The 15,720-nt window shown below is 30.8% G+C and overlaps 2 protein-coding genes across 4 annotated transcripts; both read left to right on the top strand.

Annotated features, from left to right (window-relative positions):
- Positions 1-1,517: 1,517 nt before the first annotated feature.
- Positions 1,518-10,526, top strand: LOC133821928 (uncharacterized). Of its 3 annotated transcripts, XR_009887781.1 has the most exons (13): positions 1,518-1,940; positions 2,043-2,190; positions 3,637-3,791; positions 4,393-4,575; positions 5,013-5,088; positions 5,251-5,328; positions 5,699-5,784; positions 6,246-6,319; positions 7,371-7,416; positions 8,673-8,782; positions 9,151-9,325; positions 9,928-10,047; positions 10,211-10,526. XR_009887781.1 is itself a non-coding variant. In XM_062254109.1 (12 exons), exons 1-12 carry the CDS (start codon positions 1,680-1,682, stop codon positions 10,385-10,387), a joined length of 1,569 nt encoding a protein of 522 aa, XP_062110093.1. In that variant the 5' UTR covers positions 1,518-1,679; the 3' UTR covers positions 10,388-10,526. The 3 variants fall into 3 exon arrangements, 2 of the variants coding, with proteins under 2 accessions (XP_062110093.1, XP_062110094.1); XM_062254109.1 differs by lacking the exon at positions 9,928-10,047; XM_062254110.1 differs by lacking the exon at positions 10,211-10,526 and having other exon boundaries at positions 9,858-9,987.
- Positions 10,527-10,634: 108 nt separating this feature from the next.
- On the top strand, positions 10,635-13,346 carry LOC133821929 (glycosyltransferase BC10-like). Its single transcript, XM_062254111.1, has 3 exons — positions 10,635-11,554; positions 12,315-12,523; positions 12,757-13,346. The coding sequence occupies exons 1-3, from the start codon at positions 10,964-10,966 to the stop codon at positions 13,190-13,192; spliced, it is 1,236 nt and encodes a 411-aa protein (XP_062110095.1). The 5' UTR covers positions 10,635-10,963; the 3' UTR covers positions 13,193-13,346.
- The last annotated feature ends 2,374 nt before the right edge of the window (positions 13,347-15,720 follow it).

Genomic DNA, 15,720 nt, shown 5'->3' with positions numbered 1-15,720 from the left:
TTGAATTTCTCTAATTAAAATTAAAGACTTAAAACTTCAGTAATTAACAAATTAATAAATTAATTCCTGTGACATCGACATCTTTTTTATCCATGTATGCCATTGAACCTTATAAATCTATGGAGAAAAAAGTCAAGATTTTTTTGGTTGGTGGAAGAATGAACCCAACTTCTTTTGTGGAAGTAGCAAACAAGATTTGTATGGCACTACTCTTCATTGGTAAACATAAAACACGTAACTGAAATTGATTTCCATGATTTAAAGTCAACTATTTTTTATTGTTGGTTCGTCTCAATATATGTCAGTAATTCTTGATACACATTGTATTTTAGATTGAGAGATGTAAAAAAAAAACAAATAAATTGAAGAATTTTGTTATGCCTATAGACTATTTAAAAAAATATGGAGCACATTGTCTTTTATCGAGTAAATTATGTTTAATTCTTACATTGTTATTCTCAACTAATTACATTGGTACACCACTTTTATTTTTAGTACGTGAATAGTTATATTTTCTTAATTTTTTTTTACCAAGGAATTGTAGTTATTTTAAACATTTTTTAATTTTTTTTTGAAATTTTTGAATAATTTACTGTGTAAAAAATAAGATTCAATTACACACGTATAAAAAATAAAATAAAAAATATGCGCACACTCTATTTTCGTCACAATAAATTCAATAAATTATTCAAATATTTTAAAAAATTAACATGATCATCTAGGGCCGTTTGGTATGCAGAAATCTGGACACGGGAATGAGAATCTGAACACTTTCCTATGTTTGGTATTGGGTTTGAGTTTTTCTAACCTAGGAATCTGTACTCCAGAAGTTTTAACTTTTCCTGATTCTAGGTTTAAGTGAAATCCATCTTACAAATAGTTTTCAGATACCCAAGAATGTGAAACACTTCAAAATTATTATTATTATTATTTAAAAAAAAAATCTTAAACCAATAATTTTTTAGTTAATGACTTGTTTTATTTTTGAATCTTATTATATAAAAACACATATACATATATCAAACTATAAAATGATAAATAATATTTGTTTATTTAAAAAAATTGATTTATAAAGCACTTATATCATTACTTTAGTTTAAAATAACAAATAAAATATTATTAAAAATAAAATAAGAATATTTTTGTAATTTTAAAAATTATACTTGATTATAGTATTCAATAGATGTATTTTTTTTAATTCTGTTAAAAAATATTTCATGAGTAAAATTGTTTATAACTTATTTTGATGAAATATATTATTATATTAATTTTATTAAAATGTGAAAACTTAACAGATTTTTATATACAACCAAACATAGAAAGTGATATTCCCAATAATCATAGATAAGATTACAGTGTACAACTAAACACAATAATCTAAGTTTCTAAATTATTAAATTACCCTATTCAACTTTTTCAGTAATATAAAAACTATGAATTCCTCGTACGTCCTACTAAATAATACTACCTAACAGGCACTTAAAAGCGTTAGGTGAATAAGCATAGCCAATTTAATACTACCTAACAGGCACTTAACCGTCTCACTCACTCCTACCTAAAAAACGACAAGTCGTTTTACCGGACAGTCCATCAGCTTCTACCGTGCCGTTTGTCCGCAGAAGTAGTCGTCCACGTCTCAAACTCTTCAGTCTTCTTCCTTCCAATCTTCCCAGGTTGGTATGGCGACCTACAAGCTCGCTGTGATCATCAACAACCCTCTCAATGACGCCGAATTCCTCCTCGTGAGACAGACGCGCCCGCCCAAGTTCAGCGACGACGAGTACGACTCCTACGTCGATTCTGATCTCTGGGACTTGCCATGGACGCCATTGAACCTTGTAGATGGAGAAAACGAGTCTACCGTAGAGGTCAAGGGTGCAGAATCGTTCTCGGAGAAGATTGAATTGAGAAATTTCGATATTAATTTGGCTCTCAATAGGGTAAAATAATGGAATTACTTCGTTTTTCCCCACTTTGTTCTAGGTTTTTTTTTTTTTTTTAATGAATCGATGGTTTCGATGTTTTGGTGTTTGAATTGATAGATTAAAGATCAAGTGGTGTTTGGCGCAGCCGAATTGGGAGATTGGAAGCTCCGGAAGTACGTGGAGGAAGCTGAGTTTGGACCAGCGCCGCTTGTTCAGACTGTGTTCGTCGACGGAAATTTAGTAGCTGGCGGTGAACATTTGCAAGGTTTTAAATATTTTCATGCCCATCCATTTTAATTAATTAATTTGTTATTATTATTGTTGCTGCTTGGTAATTAAAAATTTGACAATTTAAGTGTTGGTTAAATCTATTTTTATTTATTATTTATTTAAATTTTAATTAAAATTTATTAAATTTAAAATATATATTTTTTTTACTTTCGAAATTATTTTAAACCGTTTACAATTTTTTGCTTTTTCAAATCAAAACCTTATATTATAAAACAAAAATCAAAATAAAATTTATTAAAAGCATTTATTATTTTTTATTTTTAAAAATAAAAAACAAAAATAGTTATTAACATTTTTTTATTTAAAAAAAAAATAAAGAAACAAAAAAAAACAAAATTTATATTTTTTGTGTTTAAAAAATTCAAAATAAATTTTTTTACCAAATACAAACATTATTATTATATTCTTATTTTTGATTTACTTTATCATTGGCACGAAAATTCATGAAGGTTTTTATGCAATTTTTTATTACATGTTTCAAAAAAAGAAAGAAATAGAAGTCCAATTAACTTTAATTTTTTTTAATTTTGAATTATATATGAATAAATTGCAATTATATATTTTTCATTTTTAAGAGGAAAAAAATTGATAAATTTATTTTTGATATAGATTTATAGGTGAATGTGTGTATAGAATATATTTTCAAATTTTTCTGAGAGAACAAAAGTATAATAATTTTTTGGTTTTTGAAAATTTTGTTTAAAATATATAAAACAAAAAAGAAAAAGGTTGCTAAGCACTTTTCTAAAGGAAACTTTTAATTATTCCTTATAATAATAATAATAAAAAAGATTCAAACAAGCCTTTGCCACCAAAAAAGCCTTAAAATTTTAATAATATGTAGTATAATTAAGCCTTAAAATTTATAAATTATTTATATGTACAATATAATTAATTTTTAAAGAATTAGTTCTATAAAAATAGTTGATCAAAGTTGTAAATTTTCTATGAAGATGTTACACTAGTCATCTAGATTTAACTAGATGTAATTAAGTCATAAATCTTGTATAGTATTTAAATAAAAAGTAATTTGAAATAAATTAATTCTATATGGTAAATAATAACTGAAATGATTTAATGGGATAGAAATAAATTAAATTGAGGTAAAAATAATTGAAATTGGTGAATGGATTTTATACTGCTGAATAATACATAGGGTGTATAATATGTCTTCGATAAAAAGGGTCAGTTGCCTCTATATTGCCATTTTTTTACTGAGCTTTTTTCTGCTGCTTTCATACCACAATTTGGCAACTATACATTTTTTATATATACATAGATATTTTGGCTCACATAAATTTGAGTATCACATGCTCAATTAGGAAAATAAAATATTTTTAGCTCATGGCATGCTAATATGATTTTATTTTATTATTTTCTCTTCTTTTCTATTTTCGTAAATACTGAAAATGCAATGCAGAGTCATGCAAGTGGATGTCTATCCAAAGTTGTTTGAACTGGCTTGTGGAAGTGACTCCAAGTAACGACCGCGTTGGGCCATTGGCAGTTACCGGTCTTCTAAATGATTCCTCGCCTTCTAGACCATGGAAAGTCCCACATCAATTAAATTATCAGGTGTGTTGTATTTTGACTTGATGTGTTTACCAGTAGGAGCATAAATATGATGCTATGCTGTAATTGAATATTACTCCGAACCATTGGGATTATAAGTTGTTCTTTAGTCACTTTTGAGTGCTCAAGAATATACAATATGCCTTGATGCTTTTATAACACTATGTCTTGGTGCTACTATTCCTTTACATCCACTAGCTAAAGACGACAAAAAATGCTCACATTAGCTATAAGAACAAGAAATGCAGAATTTTACACGAGCCAAGTTGCTTTCTTCTGTCTGAAAAAAAATGTTTAGAAACCTCTGATCTGATGAACCGTTTGTTCCCCACAAACCATTAACAATGAAGTTTTTGAAGTTTGGTTCATTAAGGATGATTGATGATGCACTGACAAATTTCATGAAAGGTGATAGAATTAGCTGCAGCAGGACAATGTGATTAACTTTTGGACTTTTTGATGTGAATACAATTTTGTATTATTGTGATATAGTTAGATGTCTTCGGTATGTAGGATTTATTTATCATTTTGTAAGATGCACATTCTTGTTTCCACGCATCAAGTTGTAGTAGCTTTTGAAGTGAATATTTGTTCTCATTTTCAGGAATACCCTCCTGGTGTTACTCTAGTACCTATGCAAAGTAGGACAGGAAAGCCTTTTTCTACAACGAACTTGATTGTATTTGCACCTGATTGCCCTTCATACTACAGTGAGGATATTAGTTTTGTTGCTAGTGGGGATGCAATGATAGTTGATCCAGGTTGTCACTCTTACCTCCACGAAGAGGTATGCCCTGCGAGTTTATGTTGAAACATTGCTATCCTGCTGCCTTTGACAACTGAATTTAAGTTTGTGCTATCTTTTTCTTGGCCTCAGTAAAAGAGTTTCCCTTTCATAGGTCTTTGATATGAAATGCCTGATTATGTGTAGTGATGTAAATGGGGCGAAACAGGGTGGGTTTTCAGAAATTATGACTAATGCAGGTGGTTGATATGATTTTTTTGCCATTCCTAATTATGCTCCTGCAATTTTTTGCCTTTAGATTGTTAATGTTCTAATTGTAAACCAGTGTTGCTTGTTGTTAAATAGATTTTAATTTTGATTTTTTTTGTTATTTTACCCCCAAAAAAAACGTTCTTATGATCTCATGGTCTCACCCTAGCTCAGGTGGTTGATGTATGATTTCTTTTTTCTTTTCTTATTAATGTTGTTTACATGTTCAGCTCAAGAATATTGTTGCTTCTCTGCCAAAGAAGTTGGTTGTCTTTCTTACTCATCATCACCATGACCATGTAGATGGTAGGTATTCAAATTCCATTTTTATCATTCTCAGAATATCCATTAACTCAAAACAGATCTGCTTCATTGATAAGAAACATAACAGACATGTAGATGGTAAGAATTGCTAAGCAGCTTAAGAGAAGTTCGTTGTCTTTATTTTTTTTTCTTTCCTCTTTTCAGGTTTATCAGCTGTCCAACAGTGCAACCCTGATGCTGTCTTATTAGCACATGAAAATACCTTTCGTCGCATTGGAAAAGGTTACAATGTAACAGATTAGGTTTAAATTCTCTTTCTAATACCAATGAGTGCAATTACTTTTTGGAATATATTGACACCAGATTTTTTTCACATAATACCAATGGTGATTGTGTCAAGATGTAATTATTCTCTTGTTTTCTATTTCTTCCAAGTCCAGGGCCACAAGTTTGTTATTATATGCCATAGAAATCTATGGATAAAGTAGATACATTTTGATGAGTTTCTAACATGATGAATCACAACTTTTGGAACTACGTTTTCATTGCCTTCAATATTTAGTGTCAGGACTGGATTTTCCTATAATATCCTTAAGGTCTTTTAGTTCTTGAGAGCTTATATTTTCTGACATTTGTCTTTATATTATTACAGACGACTGGTCACTTGGCTATACTTCAATTTCTGGAGGTGAAGACATTTGCATTGGGGGTCAGCGATTGAATGTTGTTTTTTCTCCGGTATTGTTTCCGCTAGACTCTTTTTAAAATATAAATGATAGTGATAAGCTGAACAAGTCTAGAGTTTATAACTTATTGTCCATTTTGCAATAATAATGATGATGATGATGACGACAACTTATGAACTTCATGTATATATTAAAAAAAAAAACTAAAGAAAGAAAAAAAAATGATAGAAAGTTTCTCTACTTTTTATTTATGCTTGATATAACCTTCATTTTTATTAATCTTAGGGTCAGCATATTTCCTTTTGATGTTGGTAAAACTCATGGTTCTGAGACCTAGTTCACACGTCTGAATTACTGACTGCTCTTAGTTATACCAGTAGTAGCATCTTGGCCAGGAGCTAGTCAACGTATCATGATTACCTTACAAAATAGTATCTGAGCATTGAGACTATATACATTACCACCTTTCTCTACATTGTTTTCTCTGATAGTAAATTATTTTCTGTCGTCCAGGGACACACAGATGGCCATATGGCGCTGCTTCATGTCAGTACTCATTCCTTGATTGTCGGTGATCATTGTGTGGGGTAAGAGCTTGTTTAGTAATTAGTGGTACACACATTCACTTCATTCCTCCCCTTACCACTCTAATGTTTTAAGTATGAAATGAACCAATGTTGTTGGACAAAAAAATAACCACCTGTAGGGCTGTGCAGAAACGATCCGATCCAATACCAAACCGACCGATCCAATGTCAACCGACCGCTAAAAATTGGATATCCAATTATGATTGGATTGGATCGGATGACATTTTTAAAAATCCAATATTGGATCGGTCGGTTCTTGGATGACATGTAAATCCAATGGATCCAACCGACCGATCCAATCCAATAATGATCCAATACCATCCAATTAATATTCAAATAAAAAATATATTATATATTTTTTTAAAGTTAAAATATATTATATTTTATTACATTTACTGTTTACATATATTATATTTGATGTACTAAACTTTTTTATTTAATTATGATGTATTATTGTAATTTTATGTTGGATTCCTACAAATTATTAAGACTTATGTTTTTAATTTTATGTTGGATTCCTACAAATTATTAAGACTTATGTTTTTAATTTTATATTAGATTTGTGTTGTAAACTTCTAAATCATTACAATTAAATATTTTTATTATTTGGATGAGTAATTAGTGTTTTTATAATTGAAATAATATTTTTTTTTAAAAAAAATCAGCCTAAATAAAGGTTTTAAAAGATCGGATGGATCCGATCCGATCCAACGGATAACCAATGGATGCATCCAATGGATGGAACCGAACTGATCCAATCATCCATTGGATCGGATCGGATCGGTTGGTTCAAGATGATTGGATCAGATCGGTTCCAAAAATCCAACATCCAATTGGATGATTGGATCGGATCGGATGGGCTTAAAAACATTGGATGTCATCCAATGAACACCCCTAACCACCTGACTTGAGGGGCACAATTTTGCTTCTTTACTTCTGAACCTATGCTACTAGTTTCATTGTTTCTTCATTTAACACTGGTTTACAGGTTCCGACACATTTTTTTTTACTAGAATCTCCACTGATAATTACTCTTTTGTGTTTGTTTCAGTCAAGGAAGTGCTCTCTTGGACGTTACATCTGGTGGAAATATGACAGTAAGTGTATTATTATAGAACTTCCTCAACATAGCGATCCTATATGTGGTTATCATTACAGGACAAACAACTACTGGCAACTTGATGTACTAATTCCTTTTCTTCTGATAAGTACTTCAATTTGTGTTTTACCTTACTGCTGTTTCATACCTTGCACTACTATTTCTTCACATGTTTGGATTCCTGAATTTATTTGACCCTGTGGTCATAGGTTTCATATAATTTATGCCTTTTTCAGTGTGCCCTCTCAATTTTTCAGTCTGTTTAGCCACTTGAAGCCTTCTACATGAGCTATTGACAAATGCTCTTTTTCTCTGTCAAGATCTGTTCCCGAGTTCAGAACAACAGTACCAAATTAAGAGGGTGTTTGGCACCTTAACTAAAAAACTATTTTTTGTTTTTAAAAGCTAAAAACTGTTTTTTGAAAACAAGTGGGGGTGTTTGACATTGTTTTCAGAAAACAATTTTTAAAAACAAAGTTACAAAAAACAGAAAATTTTGAGAACAAGAAAAGATTGTTTTCTGTTGTTCTCAAATTTTCTCACTTCTTATTTTTCATCATTTTTTCTTTTAAATTATTTTATCTCATTATTTATTACAAACTTTTAAAATATTTTTCTCTTTTCAAATATATTTGTTAATTTTTTATTTAAGATTTAAAAAAAATAAAATTAAAAAATTGTTTTTAGAAAATATTAACCAACCACCTCTTGTTTTTTGAAAACTACAAAAACAGTTTTCTGTTCTCATTTTTGAAAACAAAAAACAGAAAACAATACCAAACAGGCCCTAAGTTTCTGAATTTATTTGCTGTAGTAACCAATAATTAGATGAAGGATTTCTTTCTATGCCTATTTTCCCCGCCAAATAGGTTCACATAAACAGAAAAGGAGATCAAAGTAGCTGGCACTCAGATAAGAGATGGAAAAAAGGGTGGACTTATTAATTTCACTTATGTTCTTTATAACACTGATAAATGTTTTTTTAAGGAGTTGTAGATAAGTTCCATATTTTTCAGTTTAACATTTGTGGAGGTTAATTATTTTTCTTGAAAAATGATTTGCATTCTCAACAAGTGTTAGCCACCCGTCCCCAAAAACCCCAAACCCAAAAAGAGTTATTGAATGATATATCAGGCATAGAGATTATCATATGTTAAATGTTTATTGCACTGGTGTTGCTTATTACGTTTTATATATTTTTTTATTTATACATCTTTTTAAAAACTCAGCTTATGAAGACTAATGTTTATGCAGGAGTATTTCAAATCAACTTACAAATTTATGGAGCTGTCTCCACATGCTTTGATCCCAATGCATGGGAGGGTTAACCTATGGCCAAAGCACATGCTTTGTGGATATCTAAAGTATGGACAATAACTCACTTTCTCTTTCTTCTTCTCATGACAGTGCATGGACTGTGGTTCATTATTGGCAGTGAAAAAGAATTTATCAGTGGATCTCAGTTTAAGTTGGACTTTTCCAAAAATTACTTATTGTCGTTCTATATGTTTTTAAATATGTGCTGCCATTCCCTGGCTAACATCCCCCCCAAAAACTCACAAAGGGCCTTGTTCTGATAATTTGGTCATTTCTAATGAAGTAAAATCATAATTTCAGAATATTGTAATATGTACATTCTAATGGCTTGATTTTTCCAGACAACTGATTATTTTTTTATCAGGATCGACCTATATACTATAAAACAATGACATATGTTATCGTCAATTTTCAGGAACCGTAGAAGTAGAGAAACTGCCATAGTAAAAGCCATAGAAAATGGAGCAGAAACACTGTTTGACATAGTGGCAAATGTATATTCTGAGGTTGATCGACGAGTGTGGGGTTATGCCGCATCAAATGTCAGACTTCATGTGGATCATCTGGCCCAGCAAGATAAGTTGCCAAAGGTAATATTTCTACAGATTTCTGATACAATTATGTTCTATGCAGTCGAATAATGCATATTGACATGCTTATACAAGATCCAGCTGGGTTGGATAATTTCCCATTTAAAATAATCCTTTTGAAGTTAAAACCAGTTCCAGTGTTGGCTTGCTTTGTAACTTGGGGTTAGTCCTTGATTAAAAAGAACCTTAGTGGTCAACTTTTTAAACATTATCTTAATTTGAAAGATTGATTCCTTGTATCTGAGACTGAGGACACTCGTACATATACTTTCAATTTTCGAAAAAAAAAATGACAGACTAGTTTAGTTTACTAAAAGCATAGCTTATAGTAGTATATTCGATAAGAAACTGGAAGTTCACTTTTAATTTTGAGCATACTTTATGCAACTACATGGATGAAAACAAAAAAATAGTTCACATAAAACACAGTCATTAAATTTTGTATTTCCTTTCATAATTTTGAAATCAAAACCATACTTGTTCTCTTCATATCTCAAGCATAATGGTTAATTGGTGTGTATTATTCTGCAAGCTTGCATGAAATGGGGACATGTATTACTTTCTAGAGTCAAACTCCAACCGTTCTTCTTGAGAATGTGCAGGGTTTTTCCTTAGAAACTTTCAACTCCAGTGTCGATACATTCGCTGACAACTTGGGTAAATTGTAGTTCCATTGAGGAATAGCTTCTCATTTGGCACATTCTCCAGCTACCTTACTTTAGGTTAGCCAACTTGTCCTTGAATTTTGACCAGAATTTACATCTCTGTAGATGCTCTAAGGTCAAATCTTAGAACTTCTTAAAAGTTTAGACAAAATATTGCTTAGCACATTGAGTTTTAAATCATAGTAGAGCTAATTAAAGTTTTCTGCATTGGTTTATGCAGGAATTTTCCATCCAGAAGTTCCAGAAAACATGTGGGCTGCGGTTCTTATCTCGCTGGGTTTGCGCAATACTTACCAATAGCTTCATGTCAAACTATCACAAGTTAAGGACTTCAAAGTTACTTGTAGTTAGTGCTGTGGCTGTCTTTGCTTTGTTTTACTCTGTTAAAAACGCTTAGCAATTAGTTCCAATTTGATTTACAGCATAATTTAAGACATTAAAGAAGACTAAGCCATACATTAATATCCTAATAAATGTGGTGCGAATGAAAAATATGAACCTGTTGTAATAAAGTACTTTCTTTTGCTTCTTCTTCATATTCTTCACTCTCACCAAAATCCCATCTCCAAATAAAGTTTTGTTGGTCAAATTCTTTTCTCTATAACATTTTTTTCATTGTATAGATCTTAAGCAACCCTTAAAACCTGATACACCGTCACAAGTTACTCACCTGAAAAGGAAACCAACTTTTTCTTAACCCTTCTCTCTAATCATGCTTTGTTTCCAGTTGTGTTTATTGTGACTAAAATTACGTTAAAAAACACCAATTCTTTCTCTAAACCCTACGCATGACAGTCATGCACTCAGGCCTAGCAACAGCGTTTTCAAGGCACTAGAAGTCACTTCTCATGTGTCACTTGTTTTTTAAAAGAATATATATATATATATATCCCTATATTTCTGTTCCCAGCAATTCTCTAACAATCAAAAGTTTCTCCCTCGTTCAATAGCCTTAAAACACTTTCGATTTGAGATGAAAGAAAGTAAAACAACAGTCTTTTTAAATGACCTTTCAATACGCATCAAAAGAGAAGCAAACTTAAACAATTTTCATATCAGAACCACAGTCATACTCTCTTTGATGATGACTTTCTTCGCTTTGATTCTGGGACTCTTCATTCACGATCGTATCAGAAGCATCCTAAGCTCCCCAGACGACACTTTCTTTCCTCAGCTGAATACACATTCATCACTCTCACCAAATTCCCATTTCCAAAACGACACACCTTCCAATTCTGATTTATTGTCGTTTGACTTGTCGAAAAGGAGAGTGATAGAATTGGGAGATTGGATAGCTCCTAAAGAGCTACAACATTCCATGAGCGATGAGGAGCTGTTTTGGCGAGCTTCAATGATGCCCCACGTCGTTGAGTATCCATACAATAGGACCCCAAAGATGGCTTTTATGTTCTTAACAAAAGGAAAACTGCCTTTGGCACCGCTTTGGGAAAGGTTTTTCAAGGGACATCAAGGTCTCTATTCGATTTATCTTCATACATCACCAGATTATGCCTTGGAACCACCAGAATCATCAGTGTTCTACAAGCGTAGAATACCAAGCCAGGTCAGAAACAAGAACAACACTATAGTTAATCGTATTCGTAATAGTATAAACTCATTTTAAGCTTTCAACATGTTTTCTTGTGTCGTTTCTATTTTTATTTTTGATAAAAAAGAAAGGGAATTTACTCATTTGGTACCCTATATTTTTGCAAAGTATCCCTTTGGTATATTCTGTTTTCAATAATGCTCATATGGTATACTGCATTTAAAATTATACATATTTGATACCCTAGACTCAGATTTTATAGATACAATTTTATCAATATTATCAAACTGTCATTAGTTATATGTAATTAAGTAATTAAATTTAAATTTGGACCTTATATAATTGATTAAATTTAATTAAATAAATTTGAGTTTAAGGTACCAAATATGTATGATTTTAAAATACAGGGTATCAAATATGTACGATTTCAAAATACTGGGTACCAAATGAATATTATTATAAACACAAGTACCAAAATGATACTTTGCAAAAATACAAGGTACCAAATGGTTACCTACCCAAAAAGAAATTGTAAATAACTATGTTCAAAAGTGTACTTATTTTAATTTTAGACTGATGATCGTGACACATTTTTTACGCACAATGATGTGTATTTAATCTTAACTACACAATCAAAAGTGATGTAGCCCCCACTTAAAAATATTTATGACTAAAATTAAATACACATCATTGTGTGTAAAAAAAATATGTGCAAATTGAGTGTGTATCTAACATTACTTTTAATTTTAACACAGCTAACAAATTAGGTTTGCAGGGTGTCGAATGGGGAAAAAAGACAATGGTAGACGCAGAGAGAAGACTACTAGCAAACGCCCTATTAGACTTCTCGAATGAGAGATTCATATTACTATCTGAAACATGCATTCCCATCTTCAACTTCACCACAATCTATACCCACCTTATCAACTCTAACCAAAGTTTCTTGAGCTTATTCGACGACCCGAGACGTAGGGGTCGAGGCAGGTACTATAAAACGTCTCCTATCGAATAGATGTTTGAATATTAGCTCATTTATAAGACCATAAGTTATTCCACCTATTTCCAATCTTATCATATCTTATATTTTATATGACTTCACTAGCGAACCCATTGTATGTCTAGAAATCATCAATGATCCTACTTTCTAAAATTTTCTTATTATCGAAACATTCATTCTTCTCCACTTTCTAAATTTCATTCCTCTTCTGCTCTTATAGGTACAACCACAAAATGGGGCCCACCATCTCGCTCTCCGATTGGAGAAAGGGCTCGCAGTGGTTCGAGGCCCAAAGGAGATTGGCCGTCGAGATAGTGTCCGACTCGAGGTACTATTCGGTGTTTGTGGAGCACTGTAACCCTCCGTGTTACATGGACGAACACTATTTACCAACATTGGTGAATAAGGTTTGCCCTGATCTGACCTCCAATGAAAGCATCACATGGGTTGATTGGTCTAGAGATGGTCCACATCCTAGTACTTTTACCAAGAGATATGTTTCTGAGGCGTTTTTGAATCGAATAAGGCATGGGTTTAATTGTACTTATAATGGGAGAATCAGCTCAATTTGCTTCCTTTTTGCTAGGAAATTTCATCCCAATACATTGCAGCCTTTGCTGAGTATAGCCCCGGATTTGCTTGGTTTTAATGTCTAGTGCTTGTAATCATGCAATGGAGACATCTTTTCATGTGTTAAAACTTTTATTGTCAATGATTCAAACTAATATGTGAATTTGTAAGGAATAATGTGTAAAAAATAGAAGAAACTACTTTTCTCTCCTTTTAGAGGAGTTATAGGAAATGACCTAAAATAAATCAAGAAGTTAATGTCCTAATTTTTTAAATTGTAGATAAATGACAATTTTACATTGTTAATTACCTAAATTATCATTTTTTATAATTTATTTATTTATTTATGACTTTAATATAGTAATATATGTATATTAGTTTTGTTTAATTAGTTTTTATTTTAAAGTTATATTGATTTTTTTAAGTTTTTTATAAGTTGTTGGTATATTATTTTTCAATTAGTGTATATGTGTTTTGTGGTATAGCATATAAATTTTTTTTTGTGATATTTAATTTCTATTTTATTATACATAGTGGTAGTATATAATTTTGTATCATGGTATATACATTTTAATGGTGGTATATAATGTTGTTAGCATAGTATATACATTTTTTAGTAATAATTTTGTAAGTTTTGATGGTATATTATTTTTCAACTCAGTATATATATTTTGTGGTATGCTATATCATTCAACAACTCATAAAAAACGAAAAAAAATCAAAATAATTTTAAAATAAAAACTAAATAAACAAAACTAATATACATATACCATAATATTAAAATATTTAGAATAAAATAGTAATTTGTTAAATGGTATATTTGGTAATATGTGATATTAAATAGATGATTATGCTATTTTACTACAAAATTAAAAACATGAACATTTACTTACTTTCACACAACATTAAAGGTCATTTTGCTCCATACCCTTTTTTTTTTCTTCTTAAAAAAAATATGGCAACTCTCTTATAAATACTTTTATATAATGTAGTTTTTTTTTTCTTTATTTTCATACAAAATAAGCCAAAATAGTTTGGTACAATTCTTATGGCGGCTAAGGATGTCGAAGGGGAAGAAATTTTGTGGAGAATGGTCCTCATGTCCCAATCCACACGACCCCATTACATATTTCTTGTTGGGACATAACAAGAAGAATAATCTATTTATTTATTTTCAAAATTGAAATTGAAATTTTAACTATGAATAAAAGTGAATTACATAAAAATTAAAATATTACACAATATTTATAATTCAAAATATTATCCAAAATATTATTTTTTAATTAAAATGATACTAACATACTACAATTTTTTTTTAAAACTACATAAAATAAAAAAATATTTAAAGAGGATCTTATCAGGTTAGTTCCTCCAAATATTTAAAAAGCTTGTGTTGAGAATAATTAGACGAAGGAGGACTACGTATTGATTTGATCGATGAAGTTTCTGCGATCAATTCGATACATAGTCCCACAAGGCCTTGTTGGTGCAGAAACTCCAGCGACCAATTCGATACATAATCCTTTCTCATTCAACTATTGAGAAACTCAGAGCTTTATACTGTCGCCCAACAAGGTCTTCCCCAAGAATGTTTTTAAGTGCTCATCGTGGTGTCCCCTACTATTAGCTGTGTAAAACTTAACTAAGATATAGCAATTGATGCCATACGTATGAAGCTAGGTGGGAGTTGGGATCGACTATGGATCGGTCCATAGTCAATCTTAACTCCATTTAGATGAGGTAACTGCCTACTTTGTATGGACTTCTTCTGTGTTTAAGGCTAGCTAGGTTTCAATTCTATTTGTGTGCACTCATATTGTTTCAAAGTGTGTAATAGGTGATTCATAGTAGGATCATTCTTTATTTTGAATTAGGTGTGGTCCTTGATGATATTTATAAGCTCTATAAAACCTTTCAATGTTATTTCTTTTAATCATTGCCCTAGAGCCTTTAATGACGTTGCCCATTCCCTGGGCCAGGCTAGCTTTGTCCAATGGAGCAAGTAAGAGTATATAGTGGCACGGTCTTCCTTTGGCAGTTGAGTTGCCGTTTATAAAAGTCCACTCTCTTACAATTTTTTTTTTTTAAAATCCAATAAAAAAGACTTAAGTGTTACTTTTTTTAAGCTCAAAAACTTGATTGGGCATTTTCTTCGTTTTCGGTATAACTCAATTTTTTATACGATAATATATAATGTAGATACAGTAAATATCTTACTAATTTTTTAGAAATTTTGAATAATTCAATATACTAAAAATTGGATTCAAACAAATAGTTTTACATGTGTATAAAAAAAAAGTATTTGAACCTTATTTTTAGTACTTTATAATATTCGTAATTTTTCAAAAATAAATAAAATGTCTACTATAATTATAATGTACACCATCGTATCAAAATTAATACTCCTACCAAAAAAATTCAATTTTTGTTTCAAACAATAAAAATTGCTAAACATCATAAAATTGGCAGACACATTTATGCTAAAAACATTTTTGAAAAAGTCAACGTGGAAATAGTTGATGATCCTAAAACTATATGGGGCAGTATGTTGACTGGTCAACCAATGAATACACTAGAAAAAACCACCTTTTTTATAATTTTTTTTATTATTATT

The sequence above is a fragment of the Humulus lupulus genome, chromosome 3, assembly GCF_963169125.1.
Source record: "Humulus lupulus chromosome 3, drHumLupu1.1, whole genome shotgun sequence".
Classification (NCBI taxonomy): Eukaryota; Viridiplantae; Streptophyta; class Magnoliopsida; order Rosales; family Cannabaceae; genus Humulus; species Humulus lupulus.
This window is presented reverse-complemented; position numbering and strand designations above follow the sequence as displayed.